We start from the raw sequence: 25,725 nt of genomic DNA, 5'->3' as shown, positions 1-25,725 counted from the left end.
TATTTATCTTTGCAGCCAAACAAGCTGTAAAACTGAGACATTTCCAGGGATGGAACACCAAAAATCGGGACTGTCCCTGAAAAAACGGTGACGTCTGGTCAACTTACTCTAAAATGGACGCTTCAGTATCATACAACATCATCATGTTCCCGATAAAAAGACAAATCTACCCGTCTAATGTTTACTTTGATGTGCCTCAAACAGCTGTGGCGCCTACTTTTACCCGCAGAGACTTCACAAGAAGTTGGGGGGATATAATATGATATGTTTGTGAGTTGGCGGAATGCGAAGCACGAAAGTGGCTCTTGCAAAATTGTTTGAAAATAAGCTGTAGGCGTATTTTTGTAATTCTGCTAGTGTTGCAGAAACTACATAGTCATCATGACAGACCGTCCAGAAAATGATGCCTCAAGAATTGGTACTCTGCATAGAAACCTGCTACAACTTACCATCGCCAACATATGAGTTGCCAACTAAAGCAGGAAAGAGAAAGACCAGAAAGATAGAACCTAAAACAGAGAGAGGTACTTCAGTGAACAGTGAAAAGAAAACAAGTTTTGGAAGAATAAACCTTTTTTTTTTTTGTGAGGGAAACAATTGTGAGTTTCATAAAAAGCAGGACAAGAAACACTCTTACCTAAAAAATGTTTGCCTAAATCAAACTGCATTTCGGAAGAAAGCCGCAGCAGGTTTCAGTTTGAGTCACACCTATGAGAGATGGAAGACAGTATTAAGCTTTTTGTTGTGTTTTGAACCATACACAATTGTTGATAATAGATTTACTGAAGTGGATTATAAAACCATTTTAAAATAAATAAGCTCTACTGTGGAAAGAAATTTAAGAAGATGTACACAATACTTCACTTTACATATTTAACACAGTGCTTTTGAAACATGCTCAGTGTTAAATAATAGAATGAAGAATGTTTTGTAAGTCTTAATAAGAGCATTTATATTAGGAACTCCAAGGCACTCATAATGTGTGAAAAAAGTTAAAAAGCCTTTATTTCATGAATGGCTCTAAACATTAAAAATGGTGACAGATCCACCTACGCGTTGCGGCTACATGCCTTCGTCAGGGTGTGTAACAAACAGCATCTCAGGTTTGTTTTTAACAACAGTTAATTAATCAAATTAAAAACACCTGGTCACTCGGTGTAAAGAGACAATCAAGACAATTGGCCTAAATAGACCTATAGGAGAGAGGAAAAAAAAAAAAAAAAAAAAAAAAAAAATTCTGTACTAATATCCAAAATACCGATAAAGTATGCAGATCAAAATGCGCCAAACTATATTGTATACATAACGTTTTTTTAGAAATCAAATTACGTAAATTGAAATTAAACAATAAAACTTTATATAAATCATACGATGCACAGCGAAGAAAAAAAAAATTAAAAAAATAAATAAATAAAAAAAAACCTATACCAATATCACAAATACCACTAAAGTATGCAAATCAAAATGCTCCAAACACCATTGTAAACATAGCATAGCTTTTTTATAAATACATAAATCAAAAATCATACAGTGTGTAAATCATACAGATACACAGCGCAAAAAAAAACAAAAAAAAAACAAAAAAAAAAACCTATACCAATATCATAAATACCACTAAAGTATGCAAATCAAAATGCTTTAAACACCATTGTAAACATAGTATAGCTTTTTTATAAATACATAAATCAAAAATCATACAGTGTGTAAATCATACAGATACACAGCGCAACCCAAAAAAAAAAAAAAAAAAAAAAAAAAAAACTATACCAATATCATAAATACCACTAAAGTATGCAAATCAAAATGCTTTAAACACCATTGTAAACATAGTATAGCTTTTTTATAAATACATAAATCAAAAATCATACAGTGTGTAAATCATACAGATACACAGCGCAACTGTGTATCTGAAAAAAAAAAAAAAATGTTTTTACAAAAATGGCAAAAAGTCTAATTCTCCATTCAAGCCCGGAAATGTAGTTGCTTTCAATGTATATATCCAAAAAGACTCTCTCTGTAAGAGCCTATTAGCTCTATCTCCTCCTCTTATTGACTTTGGTATTTGTTCAATACCGATTATCTTCAATGTACTTGGGCTACCGTGATTCGCATCTCTATAATGTACGGCCATGGGGTATGAAAGGTTACAAACTCTAATTGCATTTTTATGTTCTGATAATCTGATCTTTAATTTTCTTGTAGTCATCCCTATATAATAGCAGCCACATGGACACTCCAACCTATACACCACAAATGAAGTATTACAATTAATAAATTATCTAATTTTTAATTCAGAACCCGAGGTTACATCTCTAAACATGTCAGTCTTAACCATATTGTCACAGTGATTACAGTTGCCACACCTGTAATTTCCTGCTCTTAAACTTAACCAAGTATTGGATTTCTTAGAGGGAAGATGGCTTCTCACCAATTTATCTTTAATTGTAGGTGCTTTCCGAAACACAATTGAAGGAGTGTGGCAACTGTAATCACTGTGACAATATGCACCGAGATTTTACACCCTGAAGCAGCACTTCTATTTGCATTCTTTGCTTTGAAGAGCATTTATATGTCAACATATATCTTTCGGAAAGAGCCTTTGCATTTCAACCAACAGAAGTGTCAAACTCTGTCGTGGGAGCATTCACACACCTTGATTTTCTTCAGCAGATAGACTTTTTAAATCTGAAGAAATGTTTCATGCATTTGCTTTGTTCTGTTTGTGCTGGCGGCGTATGACCGGTAAGTTATAAATAAAACATTTGGCTAATTATCAGTAACAGTGTTCGCAGATTATAAAAGTCATGGGAAATAATGGAAATTGCAATAGTGAATTTAACTTCAACAAGTTGAGACAGACTCTATCATTAAGCCACTTTCAAATCTCCTGCACTTTTTTGTGGTTTTAATTAAATTATTACAAATACAAATCATCTCTAAACATTCTTTTAAAAATACTTCAGTAGTAGCATGAAATGCAAGTAATATAAATTCAATAGTCAAAAAAAGTGCAGGAACCCTTTTTTATCTACTGATCTAATGTCCCATACAAAATATCAAGGCACTGAAAGGAAGAAGAGTTCAACTTTTCATGTCGTAATTGACTTTGTGGCTTGGCTTCATATATTGTGCACTAGATAGCAGATAAAGATAAAATCATCAGAAACCATAATCTGTGTAACATCGGTTTGTTCTCCAGGTGTGTTTGGTGATTCAGTGTCAGTGATGGAGGGAGATTCTGTCACACTAAACACCAATGTCACTGAAATACATGAAGACGACTACATACTGTGGACATTTCTCAGGAAAACTTTCAGCTAAAATCAAAAAAGAACCAAATCTTCTTTATATGATGATGTTCTTCATGGGAGATTCAGAGACACACTGAAGCTGGACGAACAAACTGGATCTCTGACCATCACAAACTAAATAAATAAACTTTTAAAAAAAATAACCAGAATTTTCACTTCAAAGTAGGCCTATATTTTTACAAAGTACAATTATTTTAAAGTGTGTTAAAAGTTATATTGTGAAAATAGGTAAAAGCAGAATGCTAATATAATTTTAATGTATTTAAAGATTACAGTTTTTGTTAGTATATTTATTGAACAAGGGAATATATTTCAAATACAATAAAGTATTATTTTTTTCCATAAGTGGAGTGAAACTGACATCAAAAACATTTAGTTTCTGTTGAGTAGAGATCATTTGTCCTGTCCTTGAAATATTATTCTTTATTAAAGGAAGATTTAGTACAAAGTCAATCAACAGCTTTTGTGGAATAAAAATCCCTTTTTTTATGGTGAGGCTCTTGCGTCAATTTAATTTGTATTGGACTTAAGCAGAAATGTGAAGGATATAATTGAATAAAGGCAATTACATTAATTAGTCTGTTAAACCTTGCATATTAGTTTACAGCTCTATTTTTTTTTATTAACACATATTGTTCATGCGTTGTGTCTTTACTATTGTAAACGTTGTTTTTTTAGTTCACTATCTCATTCTACTGTTGTGACACTGTCACTGTAACGTGCTGGAGAAAGCAGGCGAAGGCAAGGATCTATCCGCAGGGTTTTAATGAAGTCACACATAGAACAAAATAATAAGGAACACGAGCGACAAAGAAACAAAACCACGAGCAGGACCAAACTAGCAGCAACCATACATGTACAACAACTGACAAAGTAACAAATGAAACACAAGGGCTATAAATACAAAGGGGCAAACAAGCTTAACTAGATAATGAGGAAACAAGATACACCTGGGGAGACGAATCAACATGAAAAACTACATAGGACTACAAAACTTAGCACAAGACAGGAAATGACCAAAGTACAAAAGACAAGTGGAACACAAGACAGGAATCATGGTGTGGAGGGTTACAGGGGAGTTTACGCGCGGTTAGGGGGGAAAATGGAGAAGCACGCCCCAGATCCGGTGCGAGAGCCAGGAGGGCTGAGGAGTGATCCGGGATGGATAGGAAGTGAGGTGAATGCAGGAAAAGAATATGAGAATGATCCAGAGGAGATGGAAGGTGATGAAGGTTCAATAATTTCTAATGGAACGAATTCAAATGATGGAGTCTGGCAGGAGGTGAGACAAGAAAGGAAAAAAAGGAAAGCCATTGGAAACAAAGGAGACGAGAGTAAAGAGAATGAATTAAAAGTGATAATTCGATTTCAAACCCGTGTGCATTGAATCCTTTAAAGGTCAGCGAAGCTGTATACAAGATAGTAGGAGAGGTATATACAGTCAAAACGTTAAGAGATGGAAATTTGTTAATTGTTTGCAAAGACAGAGATCAACAGCAAGGTTTAATGATGTGTAAAACAATGCTGGGGAAGGCTGTGAAGCCGCAAATATGGGAAGAAAGAGGGAGAACTATGGGTGTTATATATGGAGTATCGACTGACATGACCGAAGAGGAAATAAAAGTAAATATAAGAGGAGTTCGTGTAAACCACGTTAAACGGCTGCCATACACTAGAGATGGTGTAAAAAGACCAAGTATGTCTGTTATGTTGGCCTTAGATGAGGAGAAACTACCTGAGCGGATTAGAATTGGGTATGTTAGTTATGTAGTGAGACCATACATTCCCCCACCGACAAGATGTTTTAAATGCCAACGTTTTGGTCATATTGCTGTAGCGTGTAGGGCTAAGGCCCGTTGTGCGAAGTGTGGGGGGGACCATGAATATGGCAAATGTACTGAAGGGATCAAAATTAAATGTTGTAATTGTGGGGGAGAACATAGTGCTGCGTATAAGGGATGTGAAGCACACAAAAGAGCAGTTCAAGTCCAAAATGTGAGAATGAAAGAAAAAATTACATATGCTGAAGCAATCAAAAAAGTTGACTTTAAAACAAGGAATAATTTAGGCCCAAGGGTAGGCCCAGTACCTGTGATCCAAAATCCAGCTCAAAATGTTGAGCATAAATGCTGTAAAGTAAATGAAAATACTCTGATTGTAGAAAAGAAGAAATTTATTGCATTTATGGTGGAAGTCATTAACTGCACAGCACAAACAGATAGCAGAACAGCGAGAATTAAGATCATCTTAAAAGCAGCAGAGAAGTACCTAGGTGAAGAGGGACTAACAACTGATTCTATTAATGAGATGCTTAGAACAGAGGTAGTAGAAAGTCAGTCAGCAAGTGGTGGTGGATGCTGATGGGTATATCCATTTTGCAATGGAACGCCAGGAGTTTAATTTCTAATGGACCAGAATTAAAGTGTTTTATTGAAGAACTATCTGTTAAACCTAACGTTATTTGTGTTCAGGAAACTTGGTTAAAACCCTCTCTTGATTTTATAATTCATGGGTACACGGGTGTACGCAAAGATAGAAGTCCTGTAACAGGGGGAGGAGTGGCTACATTTGTCCAACAAGGTATTAATTTTAGAGCTATAAATAATGATGTACAGATTGAGGTGGTCGTTGTTGAAATATGGGATAACAGAACTAAAATCAAAGTAGCTAACCTTTATAACCCTTGCCAAAAGTTAACTAAAGTTATGCTAGAAGGTATATGGGAAAGGGGAAATGGAAAATTAATAATATGTGGAGATTTCAATGCACACAGCTCACTTTGGGGCAGTACAAGAACAGATGAAAATGGGAGGATCATTGAGGAGTATATGGATGAGCACAATCTAGTATGTTTGAATGATGGAAGAGGTACAAGATTTGATGTAGGTAGAGGAACAGAGTCAGCTATAGATCTAACTATAGTGTCAGAACAAATAGCAGGGAGAAGTCAATGGGAGGTTTTTAATGATAATAGTTTGGGAAGTGATCATTACCCTATTTGGACAAAGACGAGTGACCAAAGTGTACATTTAGAAGATAACTGGTTCCCAAGATGGAAAATGAGAGCGGTCAACTGGGAACATTATAGTATGGTAGCAAGTGGGAAGTTGATGGGGAATATGTCACATTCAGGTGATGATGTTGAAGAATTGAACTCTATGATTACTGGCATACTGTATGAATCCGCAGAGGAGATCATAGGTAAATCTACCGGGATGAGAGGAAAAAAGAAAATGGTTCCATGGTGGTCAGAGGGGTGTAAAGAAGCAGTTAAGGCAAGGAACAAGGCTTTTAAAGTCATTAAATCAAATCATACATTCAATAAATTAATTGAATATAAAAAAGCACAGGCCAAAGCTAAAAGAGTAATTCGTGAGGCAAAAAGAAAATACTGGAGAGACTTTTGCAGCAATATTGGGTCTGAAATCAAGGTTAGTGAGGTATGGGGAATGATAAGGAAAATGGGAGGCATTAGAAGGGAATTTGCATTACCAGTAATAAGAGTAAATGACATTGAGGCAGTAACTAATGCAGAAAAGGCAGAGGTACTGGCTAGGGCATTTGTTAAAGTACATAGCACACAGAACCTATCCAGTGAAGAGTTAATGTGGAGAGCAAAGGTGATTGAGGAAAATAGCGGCATATTGGGGAGGAAAGTCACAAATGAATGTGCAATTGATACAAATTTCTCATTATTTGAACTAAAAAGAGCTTTAATAGGTGTTAAGAGTACTTCACCAGGGAAAGATGAGGTGTGTTACAAAATGATAGAGCAGCTATCAGATATGGCTAAGAGTGTTGTTTTAATGTTGTATAATAAGATATGGGAGCAAGGGAAATTGCCTAGAATGTGGAAACACTCTGTGGTTGTCCCTATTGGTAAGCCCGGCAAGGATAAAACAGAGGTTAAAAGCTATAGACCAATAGCTCTTACATCCAACTTATGCAAAATTATGGAGAAAATGATTACTATAAGACTAGGATATGTAATTGAAAAAGGAGGAATGCTCTCCCCTCACCAAAGTGGATTTCGTAATGGGCGTACAACAATGGACCCAATTATTTGTCTAGAAAATGAAATCAGGAAAGCTCAAGTAAGTAAAGAAGCTGTTTTGGTTATATTATTTGACATTGAAAAAGCATATGACATGTTGTGGAAGGAGGGGTTTTTAATTAAGTTAAATAAGATGGGCATAGGTGGCAGGATGTTTAATTGGATTCAAGATTTTTTGAATAACAGAACCATAGAGGTAAGAGTAGGGATGGAATCTTCAAGTATATATCCAATAGAGAATGGTACTCCACAAGGAAGCGTATGTAGCCCAATGTTTTTTAATATAATGATTAATGACATTTTTAATGGAATAGATCAGAGGATGGGTAGAGCATTATATGCTGATGATGGGGCATTATGGGTGAGAGGAAGGAATATTGATAACCTGAAGGTTAAAATGCAATCAGCAATTGTTAAGGTTGAAAAGTGGTCATATGAGTGGGGCTTTCATCTATCTATTGAAAAAACACAATTTATATGTTTTTCCAAAAAAAGAACGAACCCTACCATAGATCTTAAACTGTATGGGAAGCAACTAAAGCAAGTTGATAGTATAAGATATTTGGGGGTATGGTTTGACGTTAAGCTAAATTTTAAAACACACATTCAGAAAATGATAGATAAATGCAAAAAAGGTATAAATATACTGAAGTGTTTAGCAGGGTTTAGATGGGGAGCATCAGGCATGTCCCTAAAAAGGATTTATACTGCACTGATTCGTTCAGTTTTTGATTATGGAAGCATAGTTTATAGTTCAACAACTAAAACCTTAATGCAAGAACTAGATAGAATACAGGCCAAAGCACTTCGAATATGTTGTGGTGCGTTTAGGACAACACCTATTCCATCATTACAAATAGAAGTAGGAGAAATGCCTTTAGATTTAAGGCGTTTAAAACTATCCATGTCTTACTGGACAAATCTACAAGGTCATGAAGAAACACACCCTACAAAGCAGGTGTTAGAAGAATGCTGGGAGTATGGGCGGCCATTATGCAGTTTTGGGTGGCATGGGAATAGGCAGGCAAATGAAATGGAAATTGACAGAATTGCGTGTTGCAAAACTGTTAGCACACCAATAATCCCACCATGGATGTTTTGTTCTCCCAAGGTAGATTTGGAAGCTAAGAACATAATTAAATCAGGGACAGGGAGATATCAAAAGGTTCAACAGTATATTGACATAAAATATGATGACACAGTTCAGATTTTCACAGACGCATCAAAAGATCAGACTGGGAAAACAGGAGTTGCAGTATACATTTTAAACTATAATGTGAATATTAAAAAAAGGACAACGGACCATCTGGCCATTTTTACAGCAGAAATGGTAGCAATAATTCTGGCTTTACAATGGGTGGAAGAAGTAAAACCAAATAAGGTGATCATCTGTTCAGACTCAATGTCATCACTAACATGCATTCAGAGTGGAAAGTCAACATGTAGACAGGATCAACTAGATGAAATTAATCAACTTATTTTTAAAATAAACCAACAGAGCATAAACGTAGGATTTATATGGGTTCCTGCACACAGGGGAGTGGAGGGGAACGAGAAGGCAGACATGCTGGCAAAGGAAGCTGTTACATCAGAACTGGTTGAACTGGATATCAAATTAAGCAGGTCAGAAATTAAAAGTATAATTAAGGACAAAATTAACAGAATGTGGCAGGAGAGATGGGATAAGGAGGGAAAAGGCAGGCATTTGTATAACATACATAAAGTGGTTACAGCTAGTAAAATCAGTGGATTGGAAAGGCAGGAGGAAACATGGTTTACTAGACTGAGGATGGGACATACAAGTTTAAATAGTGGATTACATATTATAGGGAAACATCAGACTGGAGTATGCACAAACTGTGGAGTAATAGAAAATGTAAAACACATACTTTTAGATTGTACACAATACACCAGAGAAAGGGAAAATATGAAGAGAGCAGTAAAGAAAGAATTAACAATGGAAAACTTATTGAGTATAAATAGCACACAGTCCACAGTTAGGGCAGTTATAACTTTTCTTAAAGAAACCCAAATAGCAAGTAGAATTTAGTTTAGTTTATATGTATATATATATATATATATATATATATATATATATATATATATATATTTTTTTTTTTTTATTTTTTTTTTATTATTATTTATTTTTTATTTATTTTTTTATTAGTCCTGTAGGTTGAGGAGCTAATGGTGGAAGCTGGAGGAGCTGAACACGCAGCGTCAGCTGAAGCTTGGGCTTTGATCCTGTAGGATATATATGTGTATATGTGTGTGTGTGTGTATATGTATATATATATATATATATATATATTTTTTTTTTTTTTTTTTTTTTTTTTTTTGATAACGTCCCAATGTGATCACACCTCAGTCCTGTAGATGGCGGTAATGCACAATGATTGCAAGCTGCCAATAAAATTTACCGAAGAAGAAGAAGAAGAAGACAGGAATCATGACAGTCACAAATGACACATGTTTTAACCACTCTATATATGATGATGATTTTATGTATATTAGAGTGTTAATAGGTTTACATGTTGTCTTAGTCATTTTATTTCTCTTATCTGTTTTATGTGTGTATGTCTTTAATGATTATGGGTCTGTCTGTCATGTGAGCAGTCACGTGACAGGAATAAAATAGACGGTAAAGCCGCCAGCTCACACGACCAAATGGTGATCACTAGCAAACTGGACTAACTTTTTTTCTAACAGTATTGTGTACATCTTCTTAAATTTCTTTCCACAGTAGAGCTTATTGATTTTAAAATGGTTTTATAATCCACTTTAGTAAATCTATTATCAACAATTATGTATGGTTAAAAACACAACAAAAAGCTTAATACTGTCTTCCATCTCTCATAGGTGTGACTCAAACTGAAACCTGCTGCGGCTTTCTTCGGAAATGCGGTTTGATTTGGGCAAACATTTTTTAGGTAAGAGTGTTTCTTGTCCTGCTCCAGCACCATTAGCCCACCCATAGCTGCGCCACCCATATTTGCTGGGTTAAATGATTAAATAAATATCTCTCTCTATATATAGAGGCTATTATAATATAGCTAGGCTAAATATCAAACAGTGTAAGCTATCATTTATATCAGCAACATTTCGTGATATCGCCCAGCCTTTAAAAAAACTGTTCAATAGCTATTACTTTTTTGTAAAGCTGCTTTGAACGATGTGAATTTTTTGTGCGCTTTACGAATACATTTTGACAGTAACTTCATCTAACTGTGTAAATTAATCAAAACATTATCGAATTGATCGTTACTGAAATCGCCATGGTTATCACTTCCATTTTCGCTTTTTGACAGAGTTGCAATGTTGCTGAAATGAAAGCCTGTACAATCACCCGGAAATGTAGCGATCGAAGCTTCGGTGAACTGATCACAAATGGTTAGCCAAGACATTTCCGTTTTCCCAATACGACTCCTCTGACCAGATTATTATAGATTTGTTTTTATATATATAGTCTATATATTATATTAGTTAATCCAAAAATAAAAATCAAGTTACTCACCATAATGTTACATGAGTTTTTTTAGTCAGAATGTCAGTCACTTTCATTGCATCTTATTTCCATACAATAAAAGTGAATAGTAACTTTCAGTCAAATGACTTTCTACCTAAAACCACCTTTGGTGTTAGCGGAATAGTTAAGTCCTTATCATCGCGGGTAAACGGTAGACTTCCGTGTTTGTCGTGGTTGGGGAGACTTGGTGTGATTGTGAAAGTGCCTGTTATTTACCAGCAAGAACAGTTTTTTTTTCAACTTGATAATATATAAAACATGTGCACAGGAATATAGGCTGGGTGAATTTACTTTTGAGTCGGTGTTATGGTTTAATGTCTGTGCATGTTAATGTGAACGAGCAGCCGCAGATTCGTCAATTCTGAAAAACATTCTTCAACGCTGTAGAAAGATTCGTGGACGCTGTGATGACGTATATCGAATGCTTTTTTGTATGCATTTAAAGGGCCGCAAAGCTGTGCTGTGTATATTCTGTGATGTGAGATGGGGAGAAAGACAGAGGGAGATAATAAAAAAAATAAAAAAAGAGAAGGACTGAGAGAGAAAAATGTGTGGTGAAGTGTATTTTGAAAAATGTTGGTATTTGTGCAGACTGAGCACAAGTAGGTAACCTCATGAAATCTGTTAAATGTAAAAGGAAATTGATCGATAGAAAGAACTTAACAATTATTACATGTTTGCTAACGAAATAAACCAATTAAAAGCCATGTGGTGTGGCTTTTGTGTTCATGGTGAAGTGCTAGTCTAATTTCAACATGCAGTTTATAGGAGACGTTTACTAGCCTTGGTCTTTAATTAACATTAGTTTGTGTGCAGCCTATATTACAATAACTGTCCTCGTTAAAGTGTAGCCTTAATGCAAATCTGTGTTGTTTTGAACAAGTGTTCTAGCATGAAAATGTTGCCTATAAATAGTTGCACGTCTTATCAAATTAAAATGATCAACCCCTCCATTTTACTTAGGAACTAATGTGGTAATGTGTGTACAAAAGTTATTTAGTCAGGAGCAGTGAGTGATTTTCTCTGTTTCCTTTATTCTTTGATTAACTTTACTAACAGAAAGCTTTCTTGGCTGCTGACACTTTAAGACCAGCCGCTGACGCAGATCTCACACGCGCCTCATTCTCTCACAACTCGTTAATTTAAGACTTTATTTAACTCATTTAAAGGGGTGGTTGAGTATGATTTCACTTTTCTAACTTCAGTTACTGTGTAATGTTGCTGTTTGATCATAAACAACATCTGCAAAGTTAAAACGCTCAAAGTTCAAAGCAAAGGAAGATATTTGCTTTTAAAGAAAAGGACTGCAACAAACGGCTGTAGGGACTACACGACATTCCTCCCGGGTTAGTGACATCAGCAACCCTAATATTTACATAAACCCCGCCCCCGGGAACACGCAGTCCATGTTGACAAGAGGAAAAATTGTTGTAGTCAAGCACATTTGTGAGTCAGCTCAAACTTTAGCATCCATCTTTTCACATGCAATAGAAAGTCACTCTGCATCTCACAACAGTTCCTATACGAGCGATTTATAGATTACCATGACATATGCTATTTGAAGATAGTTAACTCCACATCAGCAACATAAATTAATCAACTAACCATTCAGAGATGTCCTGTTGCTTCTACATGTTGTCACTTCTTCTTGAGTCTCTCCATCTTAGTCTGACTCTGTTTTAACATTAAAGGCAGAACAGTTTCTGTCATTTTAGTGTGTCTGCGTGAGGTAATCGCAGCTGCTAACACACATGAGCTCTTGAAACCCCGCCCTCTGCAGCAGCTCATTTGCATTTAAAGGTCCTGGCACAAAAACGGTGCGTTTTTGCAAACCCTCAAAAAGGGACAACTTTAACACGTTTTATAAAAATATCTGTGGGGTATTTTGTGCTAAAACTCAACACACACTCTAGGGACAACTGAAATTTATTTTACTTCTTGTGAAAAGGGCATTTTACCACCCCTTTAAGACTGCTCTTATGAGGATACTCGACAAAACAGATATTTTGGCATAATTGCGTGTGTTATTGTTCAAGCGCGAAAGAGAACTCGATTCTGACGCGCATCTTTTTGTGCGTCGTGTGTGTGTCAGAGACAGAGCATTCAATTTGTCTTGAATGGTTTAAAAGCATTTTCATAAATAATTGTGCATTATATAATGTAACGCTAACCCCAATGATGCTGCGATAATTGCGTTAAATATTTACCACTAAGTCTTCTCTCCCTCCCATTTCTACCAGTGACGCTTATTCAAATTCCCGCGTCTACTGCCTTCCCAGATATCAACCAAGCGTGCCGTACAAGCCCTGAAAAATTAAGCCAAAGCGTCTCGATTGCCCCCTGGTGGCTGGTCCTAGTATAGGTCATAAACCCCGCCTCCCCATGTTATTCAACGGGACGTGAGACCAACTAAACAATTCAATTACACTTCAAATATCTTTTTTTCAAAGGTGGTTTCTGTCATTTACTGTCATTTTTATCACGCTGATATAAGTTCAAGTGTCTGTTTTTAAAATAAGTTTGTTTTTAGTTAGTTACGTGATGCTATAAAAACGGTGGTGTAACGTCATGATTGACAGCTGTGATTGACAGGTTCTCTGAGCGAAGTAGTCACTGAAGCATCAACAAACTTTTTTTCGGGGTCTTCGGAGGACTGACGAGATAGTATTTACTTTATTTTAACAAGCCTGTTGTCATACTGCTATCAACAGACATCCAAATTGGAGCAGAACGGAGCAGACATAGGCCACTTCAAAGTGCAGGGAGAGTACATTCTGCGAGAGTGTGGGCGGGGCGTTGATTTTGCGGCTTTACTTCCTGCTCACTAATACGCAGGTCTGGTCCCGAGATCGCTACTGCGCAGACTCAAGTCCCAAGATGTCAGCGCCAAATCGGAACAGTGGCGGCTTCAGTTCTCATCAATGGAAAAGAGCGAAGGCGCATCGTCCATATTTTTTAACAGTCTATGATATCAACAGCGCTACTGGGTTGTAGGTTGCCAGGTTGAGCTCACACATGGGTTGACATTTATGATGTGTTGATTGTGTGAGTAGGATGCGTTTCATACAGGATCTGGCAACTGGACAACCTTGGCATTATATATTGTTGTGATTATTCATATAACGAGGTTTGGGCCATACAAATTACGTGAGTTTCACGGGAGAAATAACAAAACGGGAGACTCCCGGGAAAATGGGAGTGTTGACTGGTATGCCTGGGGCACGTTCAAGCTCAAACCGGTGCGCAACATTTTGATACGGTTTCCGGGTTGAACAACGGTTTCCTGGGAACGGTGTGCTTTCTCTTGTTTGGTGGGTGTGTCAAAAATGTCTGCAGCAACATGTATAAACCAAGCAGTATTAAAGAGACAATGGGTACAAAAGTCATTTACAAAGGTGTCCGCTGCAGCTTGGTATACGCAACAATTGAAGATATTAGAAGACATGTTTCTCGTAAGAGTTTCATAGTAAAAATATAGCATATCAACAGTGATCAGCAATCAGTTGCAACAGTTGCGTCATCAGAACAGGGTGTTCAACACACTACCGTTTCCGTTTAAAAAATGTTTTGCCACTTTTTGTCGGGGCTGAACGCAGCTTTGCTCACATTGAAAATGAATGACTTCCGGCCACTTTGACGTTCTCGCCGGCGGCGGTTGTGAACGCACAGTTAGCGTGGGAGGAATGCCGACACTATGCAAGCTACCGTCCCGGTATTTCCCAGGTATTTCGCCGTTTTAGGTTTGTTCCGGTTATATTATAAACTGGGAAGAGAAAAGAACAGGTGAGATATCACGTGATATACATGTGCTACACTGAGCTGTCAATGGTGTATAGAACACTAGTTTAGCGACACGTGCCATTCTTTGTATTTTTGGTTTTGTAGTAAGATTCGTTTATATAGGGCGTTTCTGACGCTGAAGATCTTTGTTTTTGATTAACGTTAACTTAGTCAGATTATAAATTGCTTTGTTTATATCTTGTAAGATTGGTTTTGGTTTTGCTCCTTTCTTTGATTTGGCACAGTCTAGTTCTTTTCTCTTTACCTCTTTCTTTTGTGAACCTTATTCTTGGTTATGATTTGTATATTTATGTAAACAATTATTTTGAGGTGTTTTCATCTCGTTTCTCACTGTAATAAACTATCACTACTTAATTAGACTGGTCTGTGTGAGATGTTTTCCAGTACATGTTCAGTATTTTGATGTTGCATGCGTTATTCTCCCTAGACTTAAAAGGTTTGTAACAGCTACAATCTTTTTTTTTTCAGATCTTAAAAATGACCAGTCAAAATAAAAAAAGTTTTTACAGACACTTTAACAATTGTATATGTTTTAAAGTGTTTTTAAACTGTTGTATCAGCAAGGTTGCTGAATTGACTGAATTTTTTCTTACAGAAATCAAAGGAGTCTGAAAGTATGAAATGTCCCCAAAAAACGATGATCAAATACCATATCTATTGGAGAAGGTCTAAATGTTAGAGCTCACACGGGCCCTGACTCACACCTCTTAGTTCACATTTATTTTTCTGCCAGGATCTTTTACTTCTGTCTGTTTTGTTTTCACTCTTGAATCACATTGTTTGGCTTCATCCAAGGCAATTTTTTTTTTTTTTTTTTTTTTTTTTTTGCACATGCACTCATAAGTTTTATGTCTGAAATGTGTTGCTGTGTATTAGTTTAACTTAGTGGTGCACAAATAGCAAAGCATCCAGAAACTCAACTATATGTTCTATTTTTATCTTAACACACATGGAAAAGTAGCCTACTAACTTTATTAAATATTGATCCCACACTTCACTTTACATAGTCTAAGCACTGGTAAGCACTAAATGCCCAGTGTCACACACATCTGTCCACCAGCAGATCAAACCTCATTTCTGTCTTTCAGTTCGACTCAGATGATGAACTTCAGTCAAACTTCAGATGCCAGACGGTTTTATCTTTGTACTCTGTTTTTTCAATTCACTATTTAGAGTAGCCTAAATATACATATCTAGAGTTGAGCTCCATTTGACCAAGAAACGTAGTTCATCCACAATTAGCACAATATTTTATACATTTAAAACAGTCGGGTAACTGCTCTCTCTCAGGAGGAAAGCGTTCACTGCGGCGACCTTTTGAAAGGAGCTAATATGTGCCCTTTAGACACTAAATGAAAAACCACAACAAAAACCTTGTGTGTTTGCGCACACTTGGTGAATAAAGCTCATTCTGATTCTAATATGAACCATTAAGGGGTAAATAAGGTACACAGGTGTAAAAATACATATTTGTATTTACTTTTGATAAAAATATAAACTATTAATACATTAAGAGCAATTAAAGTCTTAAGAAGGGCCAGATGAACTATAACATTATGCAAATGCGGTGAGTGAGGAGTGTTAAACGGTGGGAGGATTCACACAGCAGTTCTGCTGTCACGTCAGATGCTGAACAACTGCAGAAAATGTCTCGCATGTTAGTTTTCTGGTTGTGCTGCTGGAGTCTGACTGGTAAGTTATAAAGAACATTTTTATGGTTTCTTTTTTTATTATTTTAGTCTGCTACTGTTCAAATGGGGTTATTTTCATCTAAGTTGAACTAATACACAACCTTATAGTGCAGACTATCTAGTGATCTAAATCTCATTTATTTAAAAAATGTATTTAAAATATCCAGCACAATTAAACCGGTACTTTCAATTATATATTTATTTTCAATACGTTTTTTAACTTTAAGCTAGACTTGTAGTCAAGACCGCCTAAACCAAGACCAAGACACTACCAAGACCAGAGGGTATCGAGACCAAGACAAGACCAAGACAGACCAAGTCAAGACCAAGTCGAGACCAAGACCGAGACCAAGTCGAGACCAAGACCGAGACCAAGTCGAGACCAAGACCGAGACCAAGTCGAGACCAAGACCGAGACCAAGTCGAGACCGGAGGGGGGAAAAAAACAGACGAGTGTTGAAGCTAAGCAATAACTTGCATGAATTCAAGAACAGCAGCATACTAGGGTTCAGCCGCAGTTTACATTCAATACATATTAGACGGTATTACTTCAACTACACAGACAGAACAATACAGAGACAGACCATGTCGTGTGTGTGACTGTGAGCTCACTATAAATGTTTTTGCAGACTGGGTGAGATCAACTGTGTAGCAATTGCATGACGGCTGTTACTGCACTATTAGACTCCCTTTACTTTTGTGTACTGTTGAGGACTGACATGACTGGTACTGACTGGTTCATCTGACAAAACATAAAACACCTCCAACACCACCTTGCTGCTCCAACAACTGTGTAAATAATGAGAAATATGTAACCAATTGAAATTATACTTAATGTGTAGATGAAATCGTGACATCAAATTAAAGATACACAATTATAAACTTGGATTAGGCCTAATGTTTAGTCAACACAATGACTAAAGGAGATATGCAGATGATATTTAAGACCATTTATTTAGTCTAACACCATCTTAAATACAATACTGTAATCAAACAACACACACACACACACACCGTTGGCGGTGCGCTCAAAGTCATCTGTCAGTTGTGCAGTTACCCAAAATCTCCTGAATGAAGTTAAAACCCATCATGTCACTGATATGTGGTTTTTAAATCAAGTGATCAAAGTGCTTGTTGCCGGCCCTGCGATCAGTGGCGCGGATACAGTGTTTTCTCGTGTGGCTCGCGCACACGCCGCCCTGTCTTCACTCGGACGCGCGCTTCAATCCGTTCTGGTGAAATCACAAAACATAATGCACACAAATGTGTCGCTGCTAGATATACAACCACAGATTAACATAATCGGTTTTGATGAGAAAAAAAAAACTATACGAGAAAAAAATTATAATAATATACAAGTGCGGATTAGAACCCCGAACTTCTGACACGATGGGCGAAAGTTCTACCACTAGACCATTAAAGGTGGGGTATGTAATTCTCTTTTTTGGCCATTTTTTCAAAATCACTTAAAATCCTATTCCTAACCCACTTACAGCCACTGAGTTAGAAGCACTGAAATAAAAATTAAGCAATTTAATCATCTGTGGAACGGGCAGGACTCGAAAAACTCCAGCCAATCATTTCCAAGACCACCTAGAATCATTGGACAGTAAGTGTGTCAATCAAATGGTCGTACCATCCCCCCCTCCCCCCCCTCCATGTCCATGTTCTTTGAATGGGTGGAGTCAAAGGAAAGAAGGTAGGACCATTTGAGTTGTGTATTTTCAAAATCTGCCAGCCGTTTTGCAAATCACATACCCCACCTTTAAGATATGCATTATTCAAATAGGCGAAACGGCTGTCGCATAAAAAAAATACATGCATGTGATTGGTTGCATTTGAAGGACACGAAATAATAATAATAATGTTGCATTATCGAATGTTGTGTCGTCGTGGATATTGTAGTATTGTATTGCTAAATCCCCCGACCACTATGTCGGTCTGAGACAGCGAGATCTAGACAAGACCGAGAGGTCCGAGACCAAGACAAGACCGAGACCAAAGACCGTCGAGACCGGTCTCAAGACCAAGACGGGTCTCGAGACATACATCACTACAAGCACTGATAACTTTAAATTAAATAAAGATTAAGGATGTGATGCACCATAAAGATTAAGCTTCAAACTAGATTAAATCAAGATTTATCTATAACAATGCTGATGTACTGTACATGAAACTCCTTAAGAAGCTGTATGACGGTTGTTGCTGTTTTTGGAAATGTGTTTGCTTTGAGTTAATATCTTGGGGTTTATACATGTATGTTTTTAATGTATAAAATAGCCAGGGATATTTAGTATTAAAATCCAATGTATTACCGTGTGTTTGTTTGTGTTTTCTCTGCTTGATTCTGACAGTTTCTCTGAAACGGTAGCAGTTTGTAAGAGACAGTTGACATTTTATATTTTGTGTTTTTGCTGATTCTCTCTGGATGTTCTCAACTTTTGCTGTTTCAGGCTTTGTAAACCATCAGGAGCATTAATCTCTAAAATCTGTTTGTTCTCCAGGTGTGTTTGGTGATTCAGTGTCAGTGATGGAGGGAGATTCTGTTACTCTAAACACTGATGTTACTGAAATACATGAATATGATGATATACGGTGGACATTTGGAGCTGAAAAGTCTTTGATAGCTAAAATTAAAAAGAAGCAGCAAATCTTCTCCACATATAATGGCACTGATGGGAGATTCAGAGACAGACTGAAGCTGGACGATCAAACTGGATCTCTGACCATCACACACACCACAACTGAACATACTGGAGTTTATCATCTACAGATAAATGGACTGAAACTGACAACAAAAACATTCAGTGTTTCTGTCTATGGTGAGTAGAGATCATTTTGTCCAAACGTTCATATATTCTATTTGACCGCCATCAGTGTATGAATGGGTGAATGTGAGGCAATATGTAAAGCTCTTTGGTGGCCATAGGTCTGTTAAAGCGCTATATAAATGCAGTCCATTTACCATTTATTTTCATATTCAAATGTTTAATGGTTTTATATTTTGAGCTGACAGACACATTCAGTGACCGTTAACACACTAAACACTCAATCAAAACAACATTTATTACACCGATTCACTACAATTCTAAACTAAATAGGAAAATTGTTGTGTTCATATTTCTCTCTATTCTCATGTTTCTCAGCTCGTCTCCCTGTTCCTGTCATCATCAGTAACTCTTCACAATGTTCTTCATCTTCATCATCATGTTCACTGGTGTGTTCATCAGTGTTGAATGTGAGTGATGCGACTCTCTCCTGGTACGCAGGAATCAGTGTATTGTCCAGCATCAGTGTGTGTGATCTCAGCATCAGTCTCTCTCTACCTCTGGAGGTGGAATATCAGGATAAAAACACCTACAGCTGTGTGCTGAACAATCCCATCAGCAACCAGACCACACATCTGGACATCAACACACTCTGCCACACATGTGCAGGTACCACAGCACTGATCATATAATGTGTGTATTTACTGACCTCATCTCTGTCTTCTGTTGTACATCACACTGATGCGTTCACTTCTTTCTTTATCATTACAGAACCGGACACACAGTCTTCTTCACTCTCTCCAGTGTCTCTGATAGTGTGGATCTCTGCTGGATCTCTGATGATTGTTGCTGCAGTCGGGATCTTCTGGATCTGCAGGAAACGTAGAAAAATTGACAAAGAAGGCAAGTATTACATACAGCTTTTAAACAAAAAAATAATGATTTGCTGTTTTAATGGATCTATTATTGTTCAAACAGATGAGACTTGTTCAGATGAGATCACTTACGCCGAGACGACATTCTACAAAAGAAACGCACAGAAATCGGTGAGACAATTTATTGTTAATTTGTTGAGTATTTGTATAATTCCAGATCCTGATCAGTGTGCGCTTGTGCTTTTGAAGCCCATTTTCGCCACATAAGGAAAACAAATTATGACATACTAAATCAAAATTATGAGATAAAAAAAATCTAAATCATAACTTTAAAAGTCAAAAATATCACAAAGATGAAATGATGAGATTTCAATGTCGAAATTCGGACTTGCTAATTTTGACTTAAAATGGCATAACTTAGAGTTTTTAACTTTTACTTTTTTATCAGAGCATGATTTTTTTCTTATGTGGTGGAAATGGGCTTTCATAACATAATGATCTATCACATAAACCTCACAGTGACGATGCTGCAAATATCTTGTATTTAGTCTGGAGAACAGAGATGATATGATTATATGATTATCCATTAAAAGTATTTAATGGATAATCCACAACATGAACCTCAGTAGAAAGCAGGCAAGGTAACAACCGTTTACTAACAAGATGTGAAAAAAACTCAAATTAAACATGAGGACTTAGATACAAGGAACAAACAAAGGGAACTACTTTAGACACAGTTGGACAAAATTAGTAATCCAATGAGAAAACATGGTAAGAAATGACGGACTCAGACAAGTGGAAAAAGGGCTATGACTGAAAACAAACTCTAAACTGAATATAACTGTGAGACTGGAGTGAGTGCAGTGGAGGATGCAAGATGAAACGACTGAGTCTGAATATGAGTCTGACCAGGTGTGTGATCCGCCATCGTGTGCCACTGTGTGAGTAAGAGTGGAGTACAGGGGGATGAATTAGAGTCTCACCCACACTCCCATAACACAGTGTGAGTCAAGGACCTCTGAGGAATGGATTTGGGAAGAGGATGATTCCATGCACCCGCTGATACCGCCCAACTCTGAATGCTTTGCTGATCCCACAGCGGCCTCCTCTTCTGGAATCACCTCATTACTCTGCCCAATATCCACTGCCCCCTATCAGCCTGTCTGCTCCTTCTCTGTGACTTAGATCCATCTCAGGCCTTCTGTAAGCCTACTACCCCTGAGAAAGAGTGGATCCACAGGCTCCGCCTCCAGCCACTGGTCCCGTTGCTCCGCCTCGGCTCATTGCCCTCGGCTCATTCTCCGCCTTTGCTCCTCCCTCACTCCCTCGGCTCCACCAGGTACAGGTCTGCGCGGGACTGTTTTTCCCGTCCCTCTCCTGACCGTTTCCCGCTAAGTTCTATTCCGCTGTTCACCGTTATCCGCTTAGAATGATTTTCTTCCTGACCCGACCAATCCCTCTAAATTTAGATCTCGTTTCCAGAACCACACTTTTCTATTTCCCGTAAAGAAAGAGAGAGTGATTTGGGATTACAAATCAACAACGTAAAAATGTCACCAAGAAAAATAGGCTACATTAAATACGACACCTGTCACTCAAAATTATAAGCCAAAAAATATGAATGAACTGTTGGCTGACTAGCTATACAGGAAAATATCCATGCAAGAACAGAATGTGGCTGACTGACTATGGTTTCAGTAGGCTACCGATTATCACTCCCCCACACCAGACGAGAAGCGCAGCGTCTTTAAAATTTGAACACATTATTTTCTATGAGTGTACACACACCGGCCACGGAGCGCCATTTACATAGTTTTATATTAAATCTACATTATACCGGTATTTGTCTCAAATCGTCATTAATGGATATTCATCTACAAAAATCAGCTGCATGGATGGAAAATGCTGATGTTAGCAAATTTTAAGGTGAGATTCTCAATTAATTCGGTTAACGGACGCCATGAAGTAAAGTGTTCAGACTGCAGACTCAGCAAAAATTGTATTTAATTGTACAGTACAATCATAACATAGTATAGACATTATCTTCATTTCATAATGTCCTTAAACATAACAATATTGCTGGCCATAAACTGAGAAAGTGCGCGTGTGGTGTGCGATACCTCGAGTTGTCCTAGGCACGGCACGACGCAGTGCTTCTTGTCCAGTGTGCGCGATGGTCCTCCTTCGTTGCTGCTGTGGGTTTTCATCCCGGCTGGACTCTCGGGCTCATCCTCCTCCGGGCTCCTCCCACCATCTGCACCACACTAGATCCTGTCCTCCACCTCAGCCTCCTCCCTCATTGGAACTATAAACGCAGACAGTTATGTTCAGGTTGAGTATGTTTGCTGTCTTCGTTTCCATGGTTACTCATTTGATTACTCATTCTGTTCAGCTGTTCCCTCATTAGTTCCCTTTGTTACTTTCCTGTATTTAAGTCTCCCTCTTGCATTTGAGTTCGTCCGGTCTCGTTTATGTAAGAAATATTTTTATGTGTGGTGTTGCATTACCTGCCTTTATCCTTGTTTGCCTTTTGGAATATCGATTAAAGACTTGATTTTTTTATTCACCTTTGTCATCATGTGCTTGTGCTACCAGGAACGTGTGACACGCACACAATTTGATGTTTATGAAAGCCTTATTAGTTCGAAAAACTATTTAACTTCACATTTATTATAATTATTATATCTTGTGTTATTTTTTTTTTTTACAGGAAGTTGAAAAGGAGGATCGTGTGGTTTATGCACCAATCGCAGTGAGAAGATGATCAAACTTTCAACGTCTTTTTCTGAGTACAAGACCCAGACTGTGTGATCATTTCACTAAGAACAGCAACGGCCTCAGACTCTCAGTGGTTGTGTCAATGGTTGAGTTTTGGGATTGTGAGAATCACCACATGTTTCATCAGGAAATCACAGCAGACATGCAGCAGCAGGATCATCCTGAAGGGTGATAGTGTGATATTAACAATGGATTGATTAAACGGTCTCCTAAAAACCTCAAAAGTATTTACCTTAATTATAATACAGGGTCTTAACTAGTCATTTAAATCCTGTAGCCCATGGAAGCATTTTTATGTGTTACTCTTCAGGTGAAAATGTGCAAAAGATGCAAACTACTCATCAAAAGGAGTCAAAGTGAACCCTGGATGTGGTCTCATTTATTCATCTGCGTATATATGTGGTTTGATCTGTTGGGTACATAAACAGCTTCTGCATGGGCATGTGTTTCCAGCTGGAGGTTTGTGTTTGATGGCAGTTTGTGAGTGCGTCTCTGAGGTGTGAATAGCGTGTTTGTGTGAATGCATGTCTGAGGTGTCAGTCTGAGTGAATGGCATTTGTGTGAAAATCAGGTCGTTGCAGGTGTTTTTTCCATTCCTGCTCACACGTAGCCATTGACTTCTGCTCAAGGAATAGTTCAAAATACTGAACTAGCAATGGAAACGGTGCATTTATTCGCAAATGTTTTATGTGATATTCGCAACTTTGGATGGAAACATGATGATGTCTGACAAAAAGGTCTCAAATCAAACAATACTACTGTGAGAAATAAAAATATCACATACTTTGTGTGCGTAAACAACATGGTCTTAAATACTCATGCAGTGATCCTGCAGTTAAGATCCTCTTAACTGATCCTCTTGCTAGAGCCAGAAATAACTACTGAAACTAAACTCTCAAAAAAAGTACAAAAGCTGTCACTGGGGTGGTACGCTTTCAAAGATACCCTATTAACCTCCCCAAAAAAAATTTCTGTCATCATTTACTCACCCTCAAGTTGTTTCAAACCTGTATGAATCTCTGTCTTCTGCTGAACACAACAGAAGATATTTTGAAGAATGTTGGTAATCAAACAGTTGATAAACCCCATTGACTTCCCCAGTGATTTTACCCTACTATGGAAGTCAATGGGGCTCATCAACTGTCTCATCGACATTCTTCAAAATATCTTCCTTTGTGTTCAGCAGAAGACAGAGATTCATACAGGTTTGAAACAACTTGAGGGTGAGTAAATGATGACAGAATTTTCACAAGTGAACTGTTTCTTTAAGGGTAAATATTAGTACCTAAATGGTTGAAAAGGCATCGCCCCAATGACCACTTGTACCTTTATTTCTGAGAGTACAATTTCAGTAGTTATTTCTAGATCTAGCAACAGTTCTCTCTAAGCAGAACTATTCTTTTTCAGTAGGCCTATAACATAACAGTGGTCCTGTCCATAGGTAAGACATAAAGGTCGAAATTTATAGAGTGAGATCAAGATCATAATCAGAGAGAAAATCTTAAGTTTCACTGACAGTGGTAAAGTCCAGTTATGAAGACTGATCAAGATGCCCACTCCTGCTCCAGCTCCAGTTCTGTGTAAACACCACGCAAATGATGAATCAGGGATCAAAACACTAGTGTGGGTAAAGGAGTGTTGATGCATATTAACAATACAAATCTGAACGCACGTCCAGATTTAGGAAAAACACTGGCAGTGTGAAAGAACCAAAATCAAACGATCCCGGGACACATTATCAGTGTATTTTCCAGGATCTCTGTGTGAAAGAGGCTCAAGTAAAACATTGACGACACGAGACAATGAACTGAAAGAACTGAGGGCTTAAATACAGAGAGAGAGTAATCAACATATAACAGAACAGGCAAGCAGAGGCAACCAGGGAAACCAAAACACCATCACTTTTACAACCCAATTTAAAAAAAGAATTGTAATTATTTCATAATATAAAAATGTATGAACTGTTCTTTTAAAGGATTTTTACATAGTAAAGCCAAACAGAATGCTTTATATCCATTGTAATTTCTCCTGTGTTCCACCACAGCAGCCGGGATTAAAGCCGTATTCACATTACAGCCCTTCATTCTGTGTTCGTGGACAAATCTGGTCTCAGGTGTGATCCAAATTTTTGTTTTTAAATAAATGTTATATCACTGTCTTCGATAAAATAAAATCTATCCATTTATGGTGTTTTTTTATTTATTTTTGGGGTATTTGTGAATTTATTTACCTCTAAAAGGACCATATGTTCTATGTAAATTATGCTTATTTTTATTATATTGTATAATATTTAGTGTTTGGCTGGTTAAGGATGAGTGCTACCAGAATGGTGTGTCGATTAGAACACAGGAATGAGTCCAGAAGTTAATTCTCAATTGATTTATTGCCATTTGCTTTCTTTCTTCATTCTCCCATTTCCTTAATATGGCTTTACAATTGCTGTATACTGCTGGTATCTACAATCAAACAAAGTTAACTTTACTGATACAAATTATAATAATAAGTATACATTCACATAAACATAAAGGAAATCTTTAAACAAATCAACAGTTATCAAATTCATATCAATACAAAAAGTTTACATAAACTTACAAAGTCTTAGACCCAGCCAAGCAGAGGAGCAAACAGTCAGCACAAAGAGAGACACACTAGTGAGGTTGATTGGTAAGGTAATTATCCTCAGGTGAGGGAAGTTTCCAGGAAGTGGGCGTGTCTCCCAGTAGAGTGACTAATTGGGATTTTTAACATATATATTTAATATTTTTTTAACTTCAGTAAAAAAAAAATCATTCCAGTAAATTCAGACAGCCAAAACCTAAAAATGTGGTGACTTTGGCGATATCTGGTGTCTTATGTTGGTATAAAATTAACCAAAGAGCCATAATATCAATAGCCAAGATGGCTGTAGTACTCAATGCATA

At 37.2% G+C, this 25,725-nt stretch overlaps 3 protein-coding genes across 8 annotated transcripts in view; 2 read left to right on the top strand and 1 right to left on the bottom strand.

Annotated features, from left to right (window-relative positions):
- The window catches only part of LOC306987911 (uncharacterized protein), a 30,000-nt gene extending 14,832 nt beyond the window's left edge, over positions 1–15,168 (bottom strand). Inside the window, exons 1-3 of the mRNA XM_079592549.1 lie at positions 10,880–15,168; positions 638–708; positions 450–509 (exon numbers count right to left, since the gene is read on the bottom strand). Coding sequence (XP_079448675.1) covers positions 450–509; positions 638–668 — 91 coding nt within the window. The 5' untranslated portion in view covers positions 669–708; positions 10,880–15,168. The remainder of the gene's footprint in view (positions 1–449; positions 510–637; positions 709–10,879) is intronic.
- LOC306987861 (uncharacterized protein) overlaps positions 1–25,725 on the top strand; it is a 434,965-nt gene that overhangs the window by 369,314 nt on the left and 39,926 nt on the right. The gene's annotated exons all lie outside the window — the stretch shown is intronic.
- LOC306987887 (SLAM family member 9-like) lies at positions 9,980–24,719 on the top strand. 4 transcript variants are annotated; one of them, XM_079592510.1, is made up of 7 exons: positions 9,980–10,035; positions 10,225–10,295; positions 18,888–19,205; positions 19,530–19,820; positions 19,923–20,054; positions 20,130–20,197; positions 22,737–24,719. In XM_079592510.1, exons 2-7 carry the CDS (start codon positions 10,265–10,267, stop codon positions 22,788–22,790), a joined length of 894 nt encoding a protein of 297 aa, XP_079448636.1. In that variant the 5' UTR covers positions 9,980–10,035; positions 10,225–10,264; the 3' UTR covers positions 22,791–24,719. The 4 variants fall into 4 exon arrangements, with proteins under 4 accessions (XP_079448636.1, XP_079448637.1, XP_079448635.1 ...); XM_079592511.1 differs by having other exon boundaries at positions 9,980–10,006; positions 22,737–23,607; XM_079592509.1 differs by having other exon boundaries at positions 9,985–10,035; positions 19,923–20,197; positions 22,737–23,607.

This window comes from Phoxinus phoxinus (genome assembly GCF_949152265.1).
Source record: "Phoxinus phoxinus genome assembly, chromosome: 20".
In the NCBI taxonomy this organism is placed as follows: domain Eukaryota; kingdom Metazoa; phylum Chordata; class Actinopteri; order Cypriniformes; family Leuciscidae; genus Phoxinus; species Phoxinus phoxinus.
This window is presented reverse-complemented; position numbering and strand designations above follow the sequence as displayed.